This window comes from Gadus chalcogrammus, chromosome 21 (assembly GCF_026213295.1).
Source record: "Gadus chalcogrammus isolate NIFS_2021 chromosome 21, NIFS_Gcha_1.0, whole genome shotgun sequence".
In the NCBI taxonomy this organism is placed as follows: Eukaryota; Metazoa; Chordata; class Actinopteri; order Gadiformes; family Gadidae; genus Gadus; species Gadus chalcogrammus.
In genome coordinates, this window is record NC_079432.1 from 10,292,743 (window position 1) to 10,316,891 (window position 24,149).

The window sequence follows — 24,149 nt, forward strand, 5'->3', positions numbered from 1 at the left end:
TTTCTCCCAAATGAGAACCACTGATCAATAGATTTGACCTGTGTATACTTCACCTTTTTCCACAAAGGCCGGATAGCCACACAATCGTGAGCTTTTCCATCGGTTTTCTGCCATTGGTGTGTGAGCCTGAGCGGTCTCAGCCGGGTCACCCAGGCCTCGTGCATGTTTGCAGGAAGCTGTGAATCTGCAACTCAGTCAGCACCAAACCCCTCCCGCTGAGGCCCATTTTCCAGTGGGCGTCATTGAGCTTGTGTCTACCATCGCTGGGGCTGACTGCCGTTCACAATGGCCTGGAGATGAAAGATATCAGTCAAGGCTGCTGCAGCTAGCTCTCGCTCTCGCTCTCGCTCTCGCTCTCTCTCTCGTGCTCTCTCTCTCTCTCTCTCGTGCTCTCTACCTCGCGCTCTCCCTCTCCCTCTCACCTTCACTCTCGTTCTCGTCCCCCTCTCGGCCCGTTATTAAGAACTCCCAGGGGAGAAGATAGTAAAATCATACTCTAGACATATGACTAAATGTCTCCTGGAAACCGCTGGTGATTGGCAAGAACCTTGGGCATTGTAATCGAATAATTGGTGCAGAAAATGTGTCAATAACTCTAAATACGTCTTGGTAAATATCAGTGCTTTGTTGTGTGTTTCACGTCAGCGAACATCGAATACAACAGTGTTTTTCTGTGTTGTGGCATCAAAACCGACGTCATCTGTTATTGTTCTGCGCTTCGTATTAGCTCAAGCTATTTGTTGAGGTTTATGCATCGCATAATAATCGCTTGGCCGGACTCTGTGAGTTGACATTAAAATCTCCTCTCATTAGGCCGGTTTCCACGAGATGGATCGCCGTTTTGTACACATAGGTATGGCTGGTAAATCATTAACCAACGGGGAAACAGACCGGCTCCCAGTAGGGGGAGATAAAATGAAAAAGGATTCACCAGCTTCTTTCTGTAACATCCAAACGGATGGTCTTAAAAAGGGGGCAGAGCTGGGGAGAGGCTGATAACCAGCCAACTGGCATGAAGTGCCAGTTGGCCTTCTTAAAGCCAAAGCTTTAAGAGGGTGTGGAAGGCCAGCATTTGGCTGATGGCTGCTATTAATTCTCCATTGTTAATGTCTGGTGGGTTATCAGCACAGGGACCCACTCTCAAACCGTCCCATCCTGCTTGTATTTAATATTTAACGGCTAGTACTGCACATTTAACATATTAAGGTTCAGGCTATGGCTGTGCTAATTTCCCAGGGTCCTCATGAAGTAGATGAATGCTCAAAGAAATGAATTATTCTGTGCTCCTTGCTTAATATTTTCCACTGAAACCCCCTATACATTTAGCAGCTGAATGCCTTTCAAACAGCCCATTCTGCAAAGCAGAGAGAGTGGCGATTAACACAGGGTCCTGTGTGTGTGTTTACTGTGTAAACACAACCCCCCCCCCCCCCTCTAACCTTCCTCCAAAAGGCCTCAGCCCCTCTTTCGTTTGGCTAGTTGGGTTGGCTCTCCTTTTTACTGGGATCGAGGACTATTTGCTTCATCAGATGGCCTCTCCCCCACTCTTTACTAGTCTGTGGTTGTTTTTGTTTTGTGTTTTCGTTGATGCTTATGAACTTGACTCACTGTGGCCTTGCACCTTGTGTTTTTTGTCAGCAGGTCAATGTTCGCGTCACCACCATGGATGCGGAGCTGGAGTTTGCAGTCCTGCCCAGCACCACGGGCAAGCAGCTCTTCGACCAGGTCTGTGTGTGTGTGTGTGTGTGTGTGTGTGTGTGTGTGTGTGTGTGTGTGTGTGTGTGTGTGTGTGTGTGTGTGTGTGTGTGTGTGTGTGTGTGTGTGTGTGTGTGTGTGTGTGTGTGTGGTTGTGTGTATGTCTGTGTGTATTTGTGTCTGTTCGGGGTTGTAGTTGGCGCTGAGGCAACACACATGTCTGCTTCATTGTTCTTCGTCTCCTGTAGACAAAATCCATCCACTCTCACTCTCTTTTCTAGAATGAAGTGAATAAAGAAAATGAAGACTACACTCATTCATCATATAAATCTATAAGGGATTTCTTCTTCAGAATGTTAAATTATAAAGCTGGAGCTGGCTGTTGGCTTTCTGCAAAGGGAAAAGGGATTTGAAGCTCCGGTTGTACCAGCTGTCCTCCGGCTTGCTCAGTGGAATGACATCACTGAGAGAGTGTGTGGAGAAAGCAGCTCTCTCTTTTATCACTGTGGCCTCAGTCTAGTCGCCGTCGTTGACAGTGTTATCTTATGGAGGACTGGAGGGCCACTTATCTCTCCCTTCATCCCCCTCTCGCCTCCCCCTGAGCCATATACAATCAGGGAGTAATTCCTGGTTATTCTTTATTTTGATTTGACCAAACCTTTGCAGTGTCCCTGACAAGATAACACAGCACAGCAAGGCCCACACAGTTTTCCTTGAAGTCCAATAACAAATAACAGTATAAAACAAATCAAGGGAAAGAATAACATTGAGATTCAACGAGCTGCATGAAGAAAGTCAAATATTATTTTGAGGTCATTCTGAAGCAAATTTCAAGTAGATGGGGAGAGATCAAGATAGATAAAGGCTTTATCCCTAGGTCTACTCAAGTTCATGCATGAGCACAAAGAATCAACAAACATATTTAGATGACGACGATGCTGAACCTTTCATTGGACTTTTTACATTGAACTGGTTCCAAATATTATCCAGTTAGGGACTTTTCTAGTGTGGAAACAGACTTCATTGGAAGTTATGAAATGTTGAATGACGCAGAATAGCAAACCAGCCTGTTCCCTTAGTGTGTGCGTGTTTGGTGTGTTTGGTGTGAGATGCATGAGGAGTTGAAATGTTCAAGGTGAGGTCATAATAAAGGCAGCTCCCGCCTGAAGATGGCCTCTGTCAGGGACGGCTCTTGCCAGTCAGTGTCACGAGCCTAGATGGGCAGGATGATTGTGACGTGACTCAGCCTTATCATTTTGTCAGGGGCCTGGCCCTGGGGCTGATTTTAACATATTAGGTGCCTCTGAACTTTAGTTACGGTTTCCTTATTTTAATTCTTACAATTCAGATTTAAGATTAGTGTCTCAAGATTGCTGGCAGATGCCCCTAAACCTGGGTGAACGGGTTTTTTCAATGTCTTCGGTTTCATTCTTGATTCAACCCAATCACGATGCTCTGTCCATTATGTGGTTAAGTAACCTGTCCTGGTGACTCTTGGGCTTTTCTATTTTTCTATAGATTTGTTCCTCATTATTGAGTGTACCTGGGTTTCTTTTCTTTCATTTATTTAAATCCATCCTTGCACTCGTTGTTTCCCGTGGAGAGGCTTAACGTCTCAATAGTATATTGCCTGTTAACCCGAGCCTGTTTGGGACTCGATTCCAGCACTGGGAGAGGAAACGCATTGTTTTTGCCACTTCCTGTCTAACCCGTTTTTCAATAGCTTGTTTGTGCCTAGCCTACTGTACCGGTGACTATGTCTCTGAGGCTCGGCTGTTTCTATTCCCCAGCAGTGCTGTTGAGAGAAAGGAGTTAAAAGGACAAGTCCCATGTAATTCTATATTTTTCTTATTACAGACGCCCCCCAACAAAGAAGAAAATGACTGTGGCTCTGTCTAGCAAATTATGTATAATCCCTTGCATTTGGTGCCGTGGACGTGCACAGCCCCTCTGTGTAGAATCACAGAGCTGTCCTGTTATTTTGGTCAGCGGGATCGCTCTATCCCTTCCATTCATGTGTACGATTTTCTTCGCTTAAACCTCCTTTGCTAAGCGACAGAGAGACAGAGAGAGCAAATAAACATAGTGTGGTGCATGGTCAGTTCTTAAATGTGAGCCGCTGTCACTTACTCACTTAACTTAACACATGTTGAGGGAAAAACTTCCATGAGTGACTTTATCGTAGATAGATTCTGCATCCCAAAGTAAAGGGGAACATCCATCTGTAATATCATATTGTGCTTTTGGTGCCCATTGTTTTACCAAAAGCACGGTATAATATTACAGATGGGTTTTCTTCCGGCATTAAAGGTGAGCAGGGAAGTGGCTTCATTCCCTGGAGGATTGTTTGAGCTTGATCCCCTGTTCCACTTCATGTACAACCAAATAATGTCTGGGTGAGCTTTATCTTATACAAGGGCTACTGCTCGTGGAAAGATAGGTAACCCATGGAAATGAGACTGTGCAACTTCAAATAAACTGGAAAAAAAAAACGTGGGATTGCTCTATGTTTAGATGGCAGATTCTCTCGCCCACATGTCAAAATCTCTTGGTGGGGTGGGTGTAGCACGACTGAATCACCTTCACACTCCCTCATAGTGCAACAGTTCAGCTTACAGTTCAGTGCCCCATTTCCAAGCAAGTCCCCCCCCCCCCCCCACCCCCCTTCCAGATAAAAAATAACAGTTTGTAGAGGTTCGGCCAGCCGGGGTTGCTATTAGAAACAGGCCCAAGTTTATGTTTAACGGCTGTGATCAGCACAACATCACACTGTCTCAACTAGTCTGTTATGGAGTGGCGTGTTGGCATTTCAGTGGACACCAGGGATGGAAATTAACTTTTTTGCCCACCAGCCACTGTGGCAGGTAGATTTCAAAATCAACCAGCCACTCATCTTTTTTACCAGCCACTTTTTATACGCTATATATTTTTTTAATAAATGCGTACATTATGAACAATATAATAGTAACAATAGATAAGAAAAGTGTTTTTCATACACATCTTTTTTTCAATCAGAAGTGATTTTTACTGTAGGTAGGTTCTACCGAAGGAACTGAGTTGAATATGTTACACTCTTACCGATAAACAATACACAGGTATCTGCCATGTTAAGTCATGTTTATTTCAAAGGTGTTACGAAGTTTGGGGATAATTCATCTATACAAAGTACTTTCAATAAAAAACAAATTGACATATTAACAATAAAACAACATGCATGGCTACACCATCATAAGTCAATTTGTTTTTTTATATTTACATGTGACTAAATACAAATGTGTCCACAGTCATGGTAACTAACGTATGATAGTAAGCATTATTGGCCCTTAACACTAATATTCAGAAAAAACACTTTCTTTCTGTTCAATAGTCTAGATGGAACTTTATCAATCACCTGTATGAGAAATTTTTAATGTTAGTCCCTATAAAACAATAATGGTAAAAAAATAAATACAAAATATGACGGTAATTGAGTAAGTCAAACCGTCCAATCTGAAGGCTCTACTTAACCATTCCCCCTACTCACTTCCACCAATGCAAAGCGAACAGAACAGAGTAGGGGAGGGCGTAGCCTAACTAGTTTGTGAACGACCCAGAGAAACGCAACGCAAATTCAATGTGAACATGTATGAGGCTTTAATAAAATACCGGACGATTTTGAAATTCCGCAAAACATTGTCTCAAAAAGAGGGCATGTCAAGGCAAAAGAGGACGTATGGTTAGGCCTACCCTACGTACGGGAAACGCATTGGATTCCTACCTGTAGCACTGTTAAATAGCGGTCCAAATTGGTTGGCGCTATCCTGGTAATTTCTCTGCGTGAGAAATACGAAGTGTGGCGTGTGAGTGTGTGCATGGGTTGAATTCATGGGGCAAGCCCCAGGAATCTCCCACTTCCGGCTTCCATGAAAGAGAACCAAACTAATTCACACAATAGCGTTCATGCAAAACAAGCATTAAAGGTTAATTTAAGGAAGTTCTCTCCAGTCACGCACAAAGTAGTTCGCTAGTAGTAGCGCTTCCATACCGCTCTAGATTCCCCCACCCCCACACAGATTTTTTCCTGTAGAAACCTATGGTGGAAACCGATACGCCGTCAAATTTCAGCCAGCCAGACAATTCAAGTCACAGTCACGTCTGTTAATTTATGAATGGAATTCTGAACGTGTCCCGCCTCCGAAATAGCCTGGCTATTGCCATGCTGCCTTGCGCGCGATTGTATTTCGCGCTGCGAAGCAGCCTGGATTCCATGGATCTGATTTTCGCCTGAGATGGGGAACCAATCACAGAAGGGGGAGGGACGGCAAGACGATGACGACGTCTATGCGACACATCCATCGTCTTCTTCCGAATTGCGTGTGTCTCACGCCGAATGCGTGAGACTTGAGAGCTGTTAGTTACCGGTATATTATCCCGGATGTTGACAGTCGCAGATCAGCAAGAGAGGCGTAGAAGAAGAAGGGGGCCAGATGTTGACAGTAATGGTTGTGGAACTGTGCAGCGCCGTATGACGAATGTATTGAATATGCAAATTTGTTCGGACCTGACTGGAAAGTATTACCCGCCACCATACAAATCCACCCACAAATGGCGTGTGCCGGGTGTTAATTTCCACCCCTGGTGGACACACACACACACACACACACACACACACACACACACACACACACACACACACACACACACACACACACACACACACACAGAAGCAGCAGACGGCCTCAATGGAAATGCTGAGTAACGGCGGTGAGCTCATCCTTGGGGGGTCGAGGGCCGACTGCGGTCACCGTGGTCATCATGGTCAACGCCAATTATAGCCCCGCTCTCCGTCATTGTGCCCGGGGGCCTAAGATGAGCAGCGGGCTGCAGCCACGCCCACTCTGGGGCCTTCGTTCCCCCCCCGCCCCCGCTACCGCCAGCCGCCTCATTACCCTTGATCTGAACTAAGGACCCACACACATAAACATATACACATATACACATATACCCACACACACACACACACACACACACACACACACACACCTATACACACCACACACACACACACACACACACACACACACACACACACACACACACACACACACACACACACACACACACACACACACACACACACACACACACACACACACACACACACACACCCATGCAGGCAGACCCAACCTCACCCTCTGGATCTTTAGTCAGTGATGATTAGTTGTTTATTTTGGGAGGAAATGCAATCCTGAACATGTACGGACGCGTACAAAGAGATGTCATAATTTGACATATCTCTCTCTCTCTCTGTTGGGTTGTTGGACTTCATCAGACCCATAGACGTGCCTGGCATTCCATTCCATCCCAATATCCTCTCCCCCGCGCCCTACCAACACCAAACTGATTCTGAATAAACTGTGAAAGGATGAATGCGATGTGGTTGATTGGATCACAAAAAAGCCAGACCAACATGCCTGCCTGCTGTGCCTTAGCCCGTGGCGGGGTGTTTTCATTATATATATATATATATATATATATATATACACACATCTGCATCACTTTTCAGCATGGACAAGATAAGATCACAGATACAAAAACAGAAGGGAGGTTAAAATATTACATTTTGGGGCGTCTGTTGGTAGAACCCATGTGATATCGGTCGACTAGGTCAGCATCGTCATTATGAACATGAGGCGAAAGACACATTCAATTACTTTTGGATGGAGGAGGAACTCCACTTTGAAACCTGAGTTAGCAGAGAGATAGAGACGTCCAAGAGCAGATAGGAGCAGTGGGGGTTTCAAGCTAATGCAAGCTAAATTCCTTCCTCCCATTGTTGCCTAATGTTACCAGAAGGACCAGTTGCCCATCAGACATTAAATCCCATTAGCTTTTCCAAAGGCTGTGTTCTTCAATATCTATTTAGTAGGGAGGGGAATTGGCAGGAATCGAACAATTCGATATCAAAATGATTTACGTATTACGTGTTATGATTTGGTGAAGATTGCTCTGCCATATAATTTATTTTTCTGTTTTGTGTGGTTAAATTTATGGGTTTAACGTTGGTTTCCATCATTGTTTTTTAAATGAACTTGGCCAAACAACATAGTTGAAGGGAATTGACATGATGATGAATGATATTATTCAGCCTTCTGTCTAGTTACTTATTCTATCCATATTTTCATCAACATATTGGTGAAATCACATTTAGGTTCAGATTACATGTTATACACTAGGTGTGGGTGGAGAAAAGGTTAATTTTGGTCACAACGGGAAAGGATGTGCTAGACCTAAGAGGCTTATCCCCCCCTCGAGAACACCAAACTTTCCTTTAGCTATGTATTAAGCTAGCGTCACTCTTTTAACACAGCTTCTCGCTTTTACTAGCCGCACAGCCCCTTTAAAAAAACTAAAAGAACACCATGAAAAGGACGATTGTGTTCTGTGCCACTTAGGGCTTCTAATGCAGGTGAGGTCTAGGTTGAAGGGCTCTCTCGTTTCAGCTTCTGCTACTGCTGCTTGTGTTCACCAAAACACACACACACACATTCGCACACTCAATCTAAAGGTCTGCGGATTCTAGCCTTGCATAGGACCAACCTATTTAGCTGCTTTTTTAAGAAATCAATCATGTTGACGGGAGAGTAATTTTGGTTTTATACTTGAGGTTCCTTGGCGTACAGCTTATCGGGTAAAATGGGTTTGGCCTGGAGTGGATGTGTATGTGTTGACTCACAGTTTGCTAGGGAGATGTAGGCCCCCACCAGAGTACTGGGTGGAGAATTTGAGACTAAACACCTTTTAAAGGACCTGGCATATATATTCTCCCGCTACAAGGCTTAGTGCATAATCACAGCCAAACACACACATACACGTACACACACACACATACTGACTGCAAACCCTTGTTGGAAAATCACTCATAGGCTGTTGGAAATTAACTATTCTCTGGTAAGCCAGACGAAAAGTGTGATATCTTTTACAGAACAATCAGATATTTCTAGATCCTTCCACCATATATAAAAAATTGCCAAAGTTGATCACCAAAAAGAACAATACCCAAAACAAGTGTGTTGTCATTGTCATTGTTGATTTAAAAGTATCAGTTTCTTTTATTTGTGCATGTCAGAAAGGGCTACCAATTACCTTTTAACTGTAGACTGTTCTAGCACATTGAAGTCACACACAGGATGCGAGTCACACAGCACACCCTAATCATACAGTAGGCCACTCCTCCTCACAAGTCAAACAATACCCACTCATTGTTCAGGGCCAGCCCTTCTAATTGTGTTCTTGTGTGCTCTGTGTCGCGGGTATTGCCACACAGTAAGGAAACCTGCATAATCACTTTCCTCAGAAATAATCAATTTGTGGGAGATAGCATTTGGCCAGAAGTGGAACAGAGTAATGTTTGAGGAGTAAGTTCAGGCTGACAACTACGAACACAGCCACCGCCTTGCCCGCGTTACCACGCACAGTAACGAACCACCCGGAGCCATCGTGGTGTGGCACTGGAGAGGTGCGCTTTGCATACGAAGACCAATGGAGCAGAAATGTAAACACAACATATGCAAATAAACACGCATATCTGTTGCCGCTTTAATGTTTGCACAAGTTCGACTGAACCCGATGTGCTCGAGCGAGCCTGGCTCCTGGGAATGTTGGTGGTCAGTGGTTGGGTTCATCACATCAGTCTGGTGGCAGGAGTGTTTCACTTTGAAAGGGTGGGGTTTATAAAGGCCTGCCAGAGGCTGTGATGCCCCCAAAGGGCCTTTCACTAAATGCCGCAGTAATATGATCTAGTTTATTGTCTATTTGTATATCTAAACCATTAATTAAAATAATCGCTTTATCTAGTTTTGAGGTTTGCACTTTGCATCACACACCTGTGAACTCTTTGGCATGGCTTTGACTGTTCTCCCCCATCTACAAGTCACCTCAGTACGTGGGAGTGAGACGTTGATTTAGATCATAGAGAGTGAAGCGCAGTATCCTGAACGAGTCTGTCCCCTCTCCTCTCTCACAGGTGGTGAAGACGATCGGCTTACGCGAGGTCTGGTACTTTGGGCTCCAGTACACAGACGGCAAAGGTTACCCAACATGGCTGAAACTGGAGAAAAAGGTAAGATCTACACTGAGTATTCCTTTCAGTGACGGAAATACAAAGAGTGAAAGTTTCGCCTTCCTCTGCTTTTCGAATTCCACTAACCCGGTGACTAATGTGACTCGCATGACTAGCGCTAAAGAGTTGCGAACATTGCGACGTCCGTGGTGGCCGGCCCCCCCTCGAGAGTCCCAGGGGCACATTCCAAGGGTCCAGGTTGTTTTTTTTTCTTTTCTTTTACACAATGCCAAGTCAGATGGAGCCCATACCGTCGGCACCAGAGAAAGGGCCGCATTCTTCAGATGGGTGGGTTAAAAAGTGTTTGCCTTTCGCGTGGTCAATGAGTAAGCCTGGAAGAATCGAGTGTATACATCTGCAGTCTGGACTCGGGTGTGGATCCCACTTGGCTTTCTCGGGGGGCACACTGGTGGCTAATTGTTAAGCCCACCACAAATTCCATGGGTGTCGGTGGGGCGTCGACGCAACGACGATAAACCAGCTGGAGAAGTATTGTATCACGTTAGTGTGAACTCTTCGCGACCCCCATCCCCCCCCCATTCCCATGCTTTCCATTCTTGTCCACTGTTGGCCTAGCGCAAACACAGATTGCCGCTATGGTCCTCTGGGGTAAACATTCATTCCCAATTGAGCTGTGCGCTGCAAGCCACCTCTGCATGCGCTCATCGCACAGAGAACCAGGCTAACAGTGCATGAGACTGCATGGGACTTTGGAATGAGGTTTTGCCTGTATTATACGCACACTGTATATACAAAGCTCGGTTTTCCACAAGCACTTCCGGCGGTTTTGTGTGTCACTTATACACCTTGTGTATTTATCTTACCGCTCAGCTTTTTTTTTTTTTACTTTGCCTCGTGGATCTGAGAACTAACGATTGCCTGCAGAGAATAGAGCTGCTCGCGCCATGTTGTCATGTTGTGGGGAGGGTTTGTTTTCTAAAAGCAATGTTAGAATCAGGGTGTGAGATTCCCAACCTCTTCCATCCATTTTATGAAGGTAAAGGCCCAGCTCAATCTTAATTCTGTCGTAAGCAGACAAACGTGATTATCATGTCGCCCAAAAAGTATCTCTGAAGTATTGTCCTTTCGACGGCATTATGCGGTGCGTCCACATCCTGGTCCGAATCGATAGCTGTTGGGTCAAGGTGAGACCCTCCACTGGCCTCCGCAGGCAGCAGTGAAGTGCAGTTTGAGGACGCCCTGGCAAATAGCTGCTCCTCAGCACAATGCTTGATGGATACCGGGCTATTCCAGGCACTGATTGTACAGCCTGTAACCATCGTGACCCCTTGCGTTTGGTTACCGCTTTGAAATTAAGAGGAAGAGACGCGTTGTGTCAACAAATAGCTTCGGGTCATTCAACCGCATTACCGCTGTTTGTGGACGCTGTGTGGAGTCAGCGGAGAAGCGATGCCCTCTGGAACTGCGTGCGAAGGGATATTGAAGTTGAACTCAACCGACCTATTGTAACATCTAAAGAAATTCCTCCTGAACACACGCACGCACACCCATAAACTACATGGAAGATGAGAAGTAACCGAAATGTCGCCCAAAGGCCTATTCAGATATATTAAGTAATTATATAACTGTCATATATATGATTTATTGACAGGTGTTACGTGACCTTATATGGCTATACCTAAAAAAAACGAATAATAGGATGTAAAATATAATATTTGTTATAGGTTTTTTTGGTTCCTTATTAATAAGGATACAACATAAAAGCAAACCTCATCCACTTTCCATTCGTAGCTCTCTACAATATTAATAACGATGCATCATGATGATAGCATAGTATTAGTTCAAATTAAAACATTTCTAGTTTGGGGACACCGTCAACCAACATGGAAAACGCATCCAAAACACAAAGTAGAAGTTCAGCGTCCCGACCTTGAAGAACCCAGACGTCTGCTCCCTCGCTCCTCAGGTGGCGTCCCAGGACATCAAGAAGGAGAACCCTCTGCAGTTCAAGTTCCGGGCCAAGTTCTTCCCCGAGGACGTGTCGGAGGAGCTGATCCAGGACATCACCCAGAAGCTCTTCTTCCTGCAGGTGAAGGAGGGCATCCTCAGCGATGAGGTCTACTGCCCCCCCGAGACGGCCGTGCTGCTGGCCTCCTACTCGGTGCAGGCCAAGTTCGGAGACTTCAACAAGGAGGTCCACCGGTCGGGCTATCTCACCTCGGACCGCCTGCTGCCACAGCGGTGAGAAGGGGGGCGTGAAGAACCAGGTTCAACCAAGAAAGTGGTTCTCTGTTGAATGACCATTTTATTGTTGCTTGTCTGTCCTCTGGGCCGGTAAAGCCGTTTTGTCTGTCACTGAGCCTGAGACTGGAGAGCTGTCTCTTATTTATTTGTGTTGAGGTTCTGTTAATATTTTTTCATCACATGTACATATATTTAAGTTATTCCTATTCCTGGCAAGGCAGCCAGAGCTGGTTTCGCTTGTAGCTGAGCCTGACGATGACGATGTGTGTGTCTGAGACCAAGTATCTCATTTGCTGGTGGTTTGACGTTGGCTCTTCCTCCCCCTTGCAGAGTGCAGGAGCAGCACCATCTGTCCCGGGAGCAGTGGGAGGAGAGGATCCAGGTGTGGCACGAGGAGCACCGGGGCATGCTCAAGTGAGTCTGCGCTCCGGCTGATTCAGGATATCATATTTTAAGCAGGACATCACGTCTTCCGCTTAAATTCAGCCCTGCAAGCTTTTCTTCTCAGTGCCGCTTTTCTTTCAGTGTCTTTTCTTTCGTATCGTCTTTATTAACGTCCAACTATTAATCCTTAGGTCGGTAAAAGAGGATCATTCTCCTTGATGCCTAAAGTGACTCAAGTCAAACTAAACTACAGTTTTTGCACCATACTACTTGATACAGTGGACACATGGTACCAGCACTGCTTAAAGTTGTGCCCCTTAGCTGTGGCCTGTCTCACCCGGTCCGCTGGTCCTCTGCAGGGAGGACGCTATGCTGGAGTACCTGAAGATCGCCCAGGACCTGGAGATGTACGGCGTCAACTACTTTGACATCAAGAACAAGAAGGGCACGGAGCTGTGGCTGGGCGTGGACGCGCTGGGCCTCAACATCTACGAGAAGGACGACAAGTAAGAGACGCCCTACTGCCACGAGGGAGAGGTCCCCCAGCAGGCGGGGGGACGAAGGAGAGAAGAGAGAGCATCGATTTAACTCGGTCTTTTCTGTCAGTGAAGTGATTCGATTGTTGTTTTGAAACCGATGCCTGCGGCTGTAGTTGCCATACGGTGCGAGGTCAATGAGTTCCAGTCTTGGGAGGCTCACACTTATCTCAAAACAGTGTATCATCGTTTTTGGAGTTGCCATAGTGGATAAGGGCCAACACAGAAAAAGTCCCAACCTTGTAGTTGAATTTGAGTTTGACTCCAGAACAACCCTAACTGTCCCTCAGTTAGTCTTTCAGTCGTTGATCCAGAGGCGAACCCTGCCTCTCCACTGTACAGAAACAGCAACTCCCCCCCCCCCCGCCCCCTTTCCTTGCTGTTATTGATAAGCAAAGTGTTGTTTACTTCCTCTGGTAGTACTATGCCACCCCTCAATACCTTGGACATCTTTTGCCTGGATTTCCTTTGGACACACGCACACGCACACGCACACACACACACACACACACACACACACACACACACACGTACACAGCGCTGCAAATAGGCTCCCTGCAAGAGTGTCTCGGGGCTAGACAATGTCTTTGGGTTAGCTAAGCCTCTGTCGTCTCCTGCTCTTCCCCTGCTGTGGCCATGGTGACACAGACCGGTTTTTCAGACTATTTCGTCACACAAGAATTTGGAGCAGGGTTAGCTCCTGTGTCTCAGCCTCTCAGTCAATGGAGGCAGCAGCAGGTCTTTACTATGCTGCAATGCAACCCTGGCCTCGTAATGATAAACTACTGTGGTGAGTCCCGTCTCGGTAAACCACCTGGTTAAACAGGCAGCGGCTTTACTACAAACACCAGGAACTCTTTCCAAGGATCCAAGGATTTTTACCTACCTGCGATGTGAAATCACATCGCAATCATTTGAATTTGGGATCAATTCAATTGATTGGTTTGTTCATTTGAAACCCTTGGTTCTTTTCGTGACTGCTCATTTTACATAACCTTTTCTATAGGCATAAGCCAACCAACTCTCAGAAGATAACGCCAGGCTGCTAGGACCACCTAACCTTCACCGTTGAGCCATCTTGGGTATCAATCTTCATTCAAGCCAATGCAAATCTTCTAGGGGTTCCCTTTAACAAATTCCCTTCAGCGCTGTATGGATACAGCGGTGCCCATATGCCTTCCAATAACACCGGTCCGCAAATAACGCGATGGCTCAAGAGACCTTGCGCACCCTGATTGACACCAAATCGCTAGGTTAGCGTCAACATTCTTCCCCTCAATTCCACAAGAGTGTGTCAGGGGAGCCTAATTGTTCAGTTATTCCAGTTCAGGCGGTAATGCTTCTGACAGCCGACCAGAACTCTGCAGGGAGCACATTGCAACACTGCAGGCTTGTTACAGCACTTTGTTATCGCGGCGTATCTAATGAGATCGGCGTCCCGCAGAGAGAGCGAGCGAGACGCACCCCGGCAGGAGCCTGACACCTCCGACGGACGGGCGGGGAAACTATTGCCCAACGCAGGTGTACACCTGTGGCCTCTCTCTGAATGTGTGTCTCCAGTTACTCCATGCCATGTTCTTGTTGGGCTGTGTTACAGAGATTCCTTCTGAAGAATGTCACAGTGGTTCATATTTTGAGCAATTAATAATAGGGATGGAATTGGGTTGAGGAGTTGGTGCCAAAAAAACGATGACTATGTATACAGATATTATGGACACGCACAGAACCTTAAAATACATCTCTGAAGGACAATAAGGCATTGAATCTAGAAAGATATTCTTGCTTAGCCTCATCGTTGCCCAGTATTGGCTGAGTTAGAAGGCCAGATAGGAATTACAAAATAGAAAAACGTGTCAAGATGTGTTGTGTTGTGTTGTGTGTGACCTGGGACCACTTGATTAGGGACAGTCTATGAGGCTAACCGATGGCTTCTCCTGTGACCTTCCTCCTCAGACTGACCCCCAAGATTGGGTTCCCCTGGAGCGAGATCCGGAACATCTCATTCAACGACAAGAAGTTCATCATCAAACCTATTGACAAGAAAGCCCCGGTAAGAACAAGACGAACCAACAAAGTAGAATAATCATTATATAATAATTCATTTTATCATATGCATCCAAAAGGTAGGGATTGATTTTAGGCAGTAAATCCAAAATTTGTTGTGCTTTTTACCTGTGCATACATATTTACTTGCTATATCAGATGTCTGCATCTGTAACCCACAAGCACACAGACACACACTGAAGCACCGAACATACACACTCCCATGTACACTCCCATGTACACTCACACACACCCACACACCAATGCACACACCCACCCATTTTCCATTCACTCACTGCTGACGGATTTGCATTCTGACGTAACACTTGCGCACACACACACACACATATACACATACACACCCACACACACACACACACACACACACACACACACACACACACACACACACACACACACACACACACACACACACACACACACACACACACACATATATGGTGATGTGGTTTGGTCTGGCAGCTTATCTCGGCTCCTGAAGCTATATTACCTCTAGAGGAGAACCTGGGGAAAGGTGCGGTCATGATAGGCATTAACAGCTTCCCCTTTGTCATTCCTGTCAGACACCAAAACCACCAGGGGCAAACCCCCCCCCCCCCCTCCTCCTCTCGTCTCCAACAATACCTTTCACTCAACAAACTGCGGTTTCTTTTCTTTGTGTTTAACCAAAAACGGTCCGTCTTTTTTCCGGGGTGGTCCCGTCAGGACTTTGTGTTCTACGCGGCTCGCCTGCGCATCAACAAGCGCATCCTGCAGCTGTGCATGGGCAACCACGAGCTCTACATGCGCCGCCGCAAGCCCGACACCATCGAGGTGCAGCAGATGAAGGCCCAGGCCCGGGAGGAGAAGCACCAGAAGCACCTGGAGCGGTGAGGGCCACACACACACACACACACACACACACACACACACACACACACACACACACACACACACACACACACACACACACACACACACACACACACACACACACACACACACACACACACACACACACACACACACACACACACACACACACACACACACACACGTCTGCTCCCTCCATGACCCCTGACCCCCCACGCCCGTCCCACCCCTTGGCCACAAAGGAGATGCACCTTTGTAAGGAATACCAAATATATAGGCATTAATATCGCACTCTATAGGTTAAACGCCTGTTGACTCGTTACCCACCGTTTTGGGTCACCATCTGACGTCCGTTGCCCGGTTGAGGCATTACCGAGGATCGGTGTGGTCCACTCAACGCGCCAACTCGGCTGGATCAATGGGTTTTGTAATTGTAATTGAGGAGAAAATACACAACGCACACTTTCTCACGCAAATTTGACCGATACACATGCAAACACACACACACACGCGCGCGCGTATGTACGCACGCACACACATACACACATTTATTAGCCTATTATCAGAGCTGCTGCTGTCTGGCACCAGACCACTGTCCCTCGCAGCTGTTCAAACACAGTGATGTAACTGTCTGCCGTGGGACACAGAGCCAGCCAGAGGGGCAGTGTGCGCTCAGAGGGTCAGCGTCGCTCAGAGCAGTGCGTCTGGACAATACATGGGTCAGGGAGAGTGTAGATTACAAGCTGGCCTACATGCTGTTCGAGAGCTGATCAAACGTTTTTGTCTCACATGGTGTATTTACCCCCACACACAGTACAGAGTGACAGAAGTTTGAAAAACCCCAAAAAATGAAAAGCATGTGATTGAGGCTGAAAATCACCCTCCCAGACGGACAAAAGCAAAATGCATGTTTGTGTTTGCTCGCGTGTGTGCCTCCTGTCAGAGCGCTGGGCCTCGCACACAGTGGTTCAGGGAGAGGCCTGGGAGCCCTGCATTGTGTCGGGGGGCCGTCACTCTGGGTGGTGGTGGCAGCTCTCTCATTGTGTGTGTGTGTGTGTGTGTCCTTATCTCCAGTGCCCAGCTGGAGAACGAGAAGAAGAAGCGGGAGGCCATCGAGAGGGAGAAGGATCAGATGGAGCAGGAGAAGCAGGACCTGGTGATGAGACTGTACCAGTTTGAGGAGAAGACCAAGAAGGCAGAGAGAGGTAAGGCTCTGTGTGTGTGTGTGTATGTGTGTGTGTTGATGGTTCATCTATCACTGTACGTGTGTGTGTGTGTGTGTGTGTGTGTGTGTGTGTGTGTGTGTGTGTGTGTGTGTGTGTGTGTGTGTGTGTGTGTGTGTGTGTGAGAGTGTGAGTGTGAGTGTGTGTGTGGTGTGTGCGTGGGGATGTGTGTGTATTTGTTGATGGTTCAGTGTGTGTGTGTGTGTGTGTGGTTGGCTGGGTGTGTACTGTAGGTCTGGATTCCTCCTTAGTATCAGGAGACTAGAAACCTAGAGTCCTGAGATGTAACGATTCAAACTATGAGGATCTTGTTATCCTGGCATCTCAGGGTGATTTCTGTGTAAAGGAAGGGTCAACTAAATGATGTGTTAACCTCAAACAAAACCTGTTGACTGTTGCTGTTTTAATCTGTTTATGATGGAACAAAGAGTCCAAACCTGAAATACAGGAGCAGGTTTCTGGAAATATGTCGTGCACAGTCATGTCAGTGAATAACTACTTATTATGAAGTTCATAATTATACTGATGAGTGAATGACATTCAGATCACAGACTTAACTATTTGCCTTACTTAAGACATCATTTTATCAAACAGACCTTCTGGCCGATCTCCGAGCGTCAAGTTCTTACACTCTGCTATCTAGCAGACGCTTTTATCCAATGCGACCTCCAGCACACTCAGTTGCAGGTCATTGAGGTTAAGGTTAAGGTACGGGTGCGGCATCGGGCTCAAGGGGGGTAGGCTGGCAGGCCACCCGGCCCCCTTTAACCTCACCTCCTCTCTCTCCCCCTGCCCCCAGAGCTCCAGGAGCAGGTCCAGAGGGCCATGATGCTGGACCAGGAGAGGCAGCGGGCGTCGGACGAGGCGGCGCGGCTGGAGATGGAGAGGCAGGCCGCCCTGCTGGCCAAGGAGGAGCTGGCCCGCCAGGCCGAGGACCAGATGAAGGGCCAGGAGCAGCTGGTGAGCGGCCGCCACGTTTACATTGAGGGCCGTTAGCCGACGCTTCTATCCAAAGCGACTTACAACGAGTACTTTTGTCGTAAGACGGTGAAACAATATATCGCTGTCGGTACAATAAGGATGTTCATAGAACCAAGTGCCACGCCCCGACGACACACAGAAAGAGGCGGGCACACCGAAAGGGGGCAGGAGGAGAGAAAGGGGAGGGCATAGAAAAAGAAGATGGAGGATAGTTGATGAAAAACAACAACATCGTCGTTACCGATAGTCTACAAGCGTCACTGGGAGATAGTACATAGACGAAAAGAGAGAGTGTGAGATGAAGACGCTATAAAAAGAGTTTTGAGGTAGTTTAGGAATGACAGATAGTAGGCAAACTAGTGATGATAAATTAAAATCCAGGCCCACAGTTTCTCCTGGCCTTTCGTCACAACATACTGTCAGAGCAATACCTGTTCTGCATTGGACGTTGTTAGCTTACAGACTAGCAGGGTAGGGTCCATTGAAACATGCCTTACAAAAATGAAACTCCCCCTTGTGAACACATTGAACAGGCTACAGAATCTTTAAAACAGTGTCCATAGGGGGGCAACACTGGTGAACTCGGGAGGCCTTCCACCTTTTTCGGGGAGGCCTGCTTTGCTTTCCTTTATTTTTAGCCACTCAGACTCCAATTACAGACATTCATCATTTGTAATCCGGTGTATTGGTCGCCTGCCAAATGGCTGATAGAGAGACCACGCTGGCAAACAGCCAGAATGCGAGAGCCCAGTTTCCTGGCAGAGGGCGTTCATTCTCCCATGCCAGTCGGTTTGCCCGCCCCATTTGGTCCTTCCTGCCTCCACGCCTTGCCAGATTTGGTTTCGGCTCCTGGTCAAATCACTCAGGATCTAGCTTTAATCCTTTGACCAATGGCACCCCGCTAGACAGAGAGAGACAGAGACAGGGAGACAGAGAGTGAGAGAGTAAGATTGAGAGTGAGAGTGAGAATGAGAATGAGAGAGACTGAGAGAGTGGATCGATCGGGTGGAGTTCAGGAAGTGTTCATCCCTCCATCGTGATTGCTTTAGATCTGCACCTGCACCAGGGAAGAGCTTTCCCCAGCATTAAGGGGATCAGTGGCAATCCGGTGGATAAACAACAAAAGCTCTTAGTAATGGCGGGCGGGAAAACCCCCCCCCCCCTGTAAACCACCCACTGGGGACCATTGTGGGAGCCGGTCCGGTCCAACACTAAACCCCTCCCTTCCACCCCATTATAGTCCTGTTGGCAGCTCTGGGTGGTAACCCTAGTACGTTAGTAACTCTCCTGGTAGCCACGACGAGCCACACACCAAAAGGCCCCCCCAGTCTCTTGTGACCCTTAGGTCCTATGACAATGCTCTGCTTCTAGAGTTAGTCAACGTCCAAACTTAGAACCACAATGAATAATCAATCACTTAACAGGTTGCTTTCATTATCGTAACTTTTTCTTTTCAACACCCAAAACTTATTGCACTTTTTTAACTAAGGGATGTCAAATTTAAATCCCAAATCCTTTAATACATAAAGTTTTGTTTATGGCAAAGCTGGTTTCCCTTGTCCAAACAGTCTTCAGATTCCCAGACGCTAACACACACACTGAACAAACAACAAACAAGCAGAAGCAGTTAGGTGGGTCTGGTCCGGGTCAAAGGCACACACACGCACACACACACACACACACACACACACACACACACACACACACACACACACACACACACACACACACACACACACACACACACACACACACACACACACACACACACACACACACACACAAACCTTCTTTGGAAGCATCACACAGGTCTGATGTACCTCCGCTCATCTCTCGTTACATCTCTTCCCATTTCGCTCCTTCTGTGTTCGTTCCGACTGACATATTAGTGCACATGATGCCCCAAGATGTTGAAACAATTTTCCAGGAGCGCATCAAACTTCAAACAAGCATATCAGAGGGCAACTCAAAGTGGCTGAGTCCATCTTACATTCCTGAAAAACCAACCTATCTCCTACAATGTACCAATGCTATTTTAGAGCTTCAAATGGCCTGTATCTGTGTATTTATATATTGATACTGAAAGATTAAAAACATTCTAAAGGACAAGTGTGAATCTCCATAACAAATAATGAGCATGACTTGCTAAAAGACAAGAATCATTGCATTCTGTGTGTTCTTTCCCTTGCGTTAGGCTGCAGAGTTGGCCGAGCACTCGGCTAAGATCGCTTTGCTGGAGGAAGCCAGGAGACGCAAGGAGGAGGAGGCAGACACGTGGCAGCACAGGGTAGGGCGCTTACAGCTGTTTGTCAACACAACCTACCAATCACATTTTTTGGTTTCACAGTTTGATTGGTTGACCTATAGCCAAAAAAGATATGCATGCTGCAGGATGTCCTCTCTTATGGCTTTGGGGTATAAAGTAGTTGTTTTTCCTCTTTTTTTGATGGTGCATATTCAATTATGAATAACAAGTAAAAGCCCATGATTATCAAGCGCTATCCTTTGTGGTTGGGCTCAATGCTTTGCTAAAAGATGAAAAAAATATTAAGATGTTCTAACATTATGTCTCTCTCTCTCTCTCCCTCTCCCTCTCCCTCTCTCTCTCGCTCTCGCTCTCGCTCTCGCTCTCGCTCTCTCCCTCTCGCTCTCGCTCTCTCCCTCTCCCTCTCCCCTCCAGGCCCGCGAGGCCCAGGACGACCTGCTGAAGACCAAGGAGGAGCTGCACATGGTGATGTCGGCGCCGCCCCCGCCCCCTCCCCCGCCCATGATGTACGAGCCCATGGCGGTGATGGACGACTACAGCGACAGCGAGGAGAAGTCGAGCACGCACAGCGCCGACCTGCACTACGACGAGATCAACGACCACCGCTACGAGGAGGAGCGCCTCACCGAGGCCGAGAAGAACCAGCGTGTGCAGAAGCAGCTGATGGTGAGGGGCCCGTTGGGCTGGTGGGGGGGTGGAGGGGTGGGGGGGGATTAGGCTGAGGGTGTTGCTACGGAGACCCTTGTCCGAAATCGATTGTTTGAGGTGTCGGTACTTTCTGGGGGATTGACTACTTTCACAATATGTTTTTATAGATGTTAATGAATGTAATATTGTGACTATTATCCCCAATAGAAGTACAATTATCATTGTTAGACATTTTTTCTTTCATGATAGATCTTTCATTCATTTTTCACCCTAAAAACAATCAAATAAAATCGCACCTAGAATCCTGTGTCCATTAAGCAGAGTTATTTTGGCCTCCACTTCCGGCGGTGACATCCCAGAACCTGTCGTGGGGACAAGGAACCCACGGCGGTGTTACGAACTGTGGAAGCAGCAGCACAACAAATCAGAATTTGTTTCGATTTTCGGACGTCTTCTTCTAATCACGTGCCCCCCCCCCACTCACGCCCATCTCTCCCCCTCCTCTCCCCCTCCCCTCCCCCCTAGGCGCTGACCTCTGAGCTGGCCCAGGCCCGCGACGACACCAAGAAGACGCAGAACGATCTGCTCCACACGGAGAACGTGCGCGCCGGACGCGACAAGTACAAGACCCTGAGGCAGATCCGACAGGGCAACACGAAGCAGAGGATCGACGAGTTTGAGGCCTTATAAGGCCCCCGACCCTTCCCCCCCCCCCCAACACAACCACCCCCCACTGCCTCTGCCTCGGCCCGGCCCCCGCACCATGGTCACACCAACCTCCCCTTCTGATTGGTCGCCTCGCTTTGCGCAACTAGGCCCTTCTAGTCTCCTTGGTGCACAATCACTTGTGCAAAAACACACACACGCACATGTGCAGACACACGCACACACACACACACACACACACACACACACACATGCAGATACGTAAACACTCATGCACACCTATACACAGGTACATAAACTCACAGGAACCGAATGCATGTCACGTGTAGTGTGTGCACACGCACGCACACACATACACACACATACCGGTCGCACATAGATCACACTGTGGCACACAGATAAGACTCCTCCGAATACTGAAGCAGTATGAGCAGAACGGCAGATGTTCCTCGACGCCTGCCCTTCACAGATGATGGAAGCTCTCTATTTTTTTGGTCTGCTAGGCAACACACAAGGCTTCTATAAATACGTATATATTATTACAAAAATAACGTAGTGCCAAATCCTTTTTCCTCTCTAGAGTCTACAATCATATTTGTGTTGTTTTTTGGATCATGTGTAATCTTACAAGCTCGAAATTCATTTTAACCAGAGGTGTGATGAAATTGTGGGGGGAATAGCCAAATTTATTATTTTTGTAATATTCCATTATGTGCACATAGATAATGTAATCAGAGTCTTGCTTCTTTGCAATGTTTATTCATGTTTGTTGGAAGAGGTGTGAGTGAGACCTTTCACCGGGACAGCTTATGAAAAGGGAAGGAGTAGAGATAGTCTTGTTTTTAAATACTTCCATTCATGTTTTAATACAGCTCTACCGTTTCCTTAAGTCATGCTTAGTTTGATATATTTATACTGTATATGGGACATTAAGAAGGGTTTTTCATCTTTCACCGGTTTGTATATTTCTTTGTTTAGTTTTTGTTTCCATTTTTACGAATGACAATGAGGACGAATGTGCTTCAAACATTCTATATATTGACCAGCTCCATAGGTTATGTACCTTGTTAGATTGCTAAATGAATGAGGTATAACTGTAAATTATTATTTTATACATGAAGGCAAATTCACGCCATTAAATCAGTTCAGCTAAACTTCTAGCTAGGTACTTGGTCAGCGCTAGCGGTCCACAGCGTAGCATTCAGCGGTCTCCACAGCGTCCTCCAGATAGCAGCGGCCACTGTTGATTGGGTGAAACATCTGGGTCTTGTGTTTCTGTCTCCCTGTTCTTTGATTGGACCGTTTATTTATCTGTTCCATCCCCAAAGGGGCCTTCTCCTCTGAACCCTACAAGAGGTTTGGATTCCTTCACTCGACGCAAAGACACAAATGATTTCCTTTATCTTTAAAGTTCAAACATTGGTTGTATCCCATTATCTGGGGACAGAGATTAAAATGAATAAAGATGATCAGAAAGATGTGTTAAACTGTACGTCACAATGAGGGGTATCCAGGTACCTTAGTCATGGAACAGTGAAGAATGAGGTGGTTGATTGCTCATTTTACACTGATCCAACCCGTTGTTGTTTTTATCTCTTGAAGAACAGAGGAGTGAAATGTCCGTCCAAGACCATAGGCCATCAAGTATCAACCAGACATCGACGTGTTTCCCTCCCCTCTAAAGGAGACACACAGCTCTGCAGGACTTTGCATTAGAACAGGATTTTTGAATGAGATGTTCAGCTTATCGACAATAAAATGAAAATTCTCCAATGATCTCGCTGTTGTGTTTTAATCTTTGTAAGCAAATGAAATCAGAATGGATTGTGTGTGTGGGGGGCTATATGCGTGACCATCTGGAAGCCTTCCTGGTGTGGTCTGTGTGTGTGCAACATGGTGTGTACTATTATGTATGAGTTTGGTACAAGCTACTAAGAACACATCATCACACGCTTTCCTGGTTTACGTGTTTGTTATATTGTGTATAATAGTGTGTGTGTTATATGTTTAATATGATGTGGGTGTCTTATATCGTGTATACTATAATGTGTGTGTTGTATGGTGTTTAATATCATGTGTGTTATGTGGTGTATAATTTCTTTCTTTTTTTCTTTTTATTTATTATACAGGAAAGTATTAGAAGTAACAAAGTTACAATATAAAACGGGCCTGTCTCAGTAAAATAGCTGATTTCCAGCAGGTTCCTGTTCTGCAGCACATATAACATGTAACAGGGACAAGGCACATCGCACGTCACATTTACATACAACACATAACAGGGACATAGCACGTATAAGTCAGTGTTTGCAAGTGTATGTGTTGAGGAGTAACAATTGATACGCTTTTTTGAACTGTGTGATGGATTGTAATACTCTAATGTGATGGGGAATGCCATTCCAGACTTTGGTGAAAGTGTGGATGAAGGACCTCTGCCCATAGCCGTTATTGAAATCAGGCACTGGGTGGAGGGCCATGGAGACAGATCTAGTGACTCGCACTTGGGGCATGTTATGTGTTGGTAAGAGGGA

At 46.5% G+C, this 24,149-nt stretch overlaps 1 protein-coding gene across 1 annotated transcript; it reads left to right on the forward strand.

The window, feature by feature from the left end:
* The first annotated feature begins 1,618 nt into the window (after positions 1-1,618).
* Positions 1,619-23,510, forward strand: LOC130374595 (ezrin-like). Its single transcript, XM_056581456.1, has 12 exons — positions 1,619-1,725; positions 9,701-9,796; positions 11,724-11,998; positions 12,332-12,415; positions 12,745-12,891; positions 14,875-14,971; positions 15,691-15,854; positions 16,912-17,042; positions 17,860-18,020; positions 20,236-20,328; positions 20,722-20,973; positions 21,481-23,510. Exons 1-12 carry the CDS (start codon positions 1,663-1,665, stop codon positions 21,643-21,645), a joined length of 1,728 nt encoding a protein of 575 aa, XP_056437431.1. The 5' UTR covers positions 1,619-1,662; the 3' UTR covers positions 21,646-23,510.
* The last annotated feature ends 639 nt before the right edge of the window (positions 23,511-24,149 follow it).

Coding starts and splice junctions, on each gene's coding strand:
- LOC130374595 (XM_056581456.1), top strand. CDS start 1,663: ATGGATGCGGAGCTGGAGTTTGCAGTCCTGCCCAGCACCACGGGCAAG. Junction 11,999..12,331: donor GACCGCCTGCTGCCACAGCG/GTGAGAAGGGGG, acceptor TCCCCCTTGCAG/AGTGCAGGAGCAGCACCATC. Junction 20,329..20,721: donor CAGACACGTGGCAGCACAGG/GTAGGGCGCTTA, acceptor TCTCCCCTCCAG/GCCCGCGAGGCCCAGGACGA.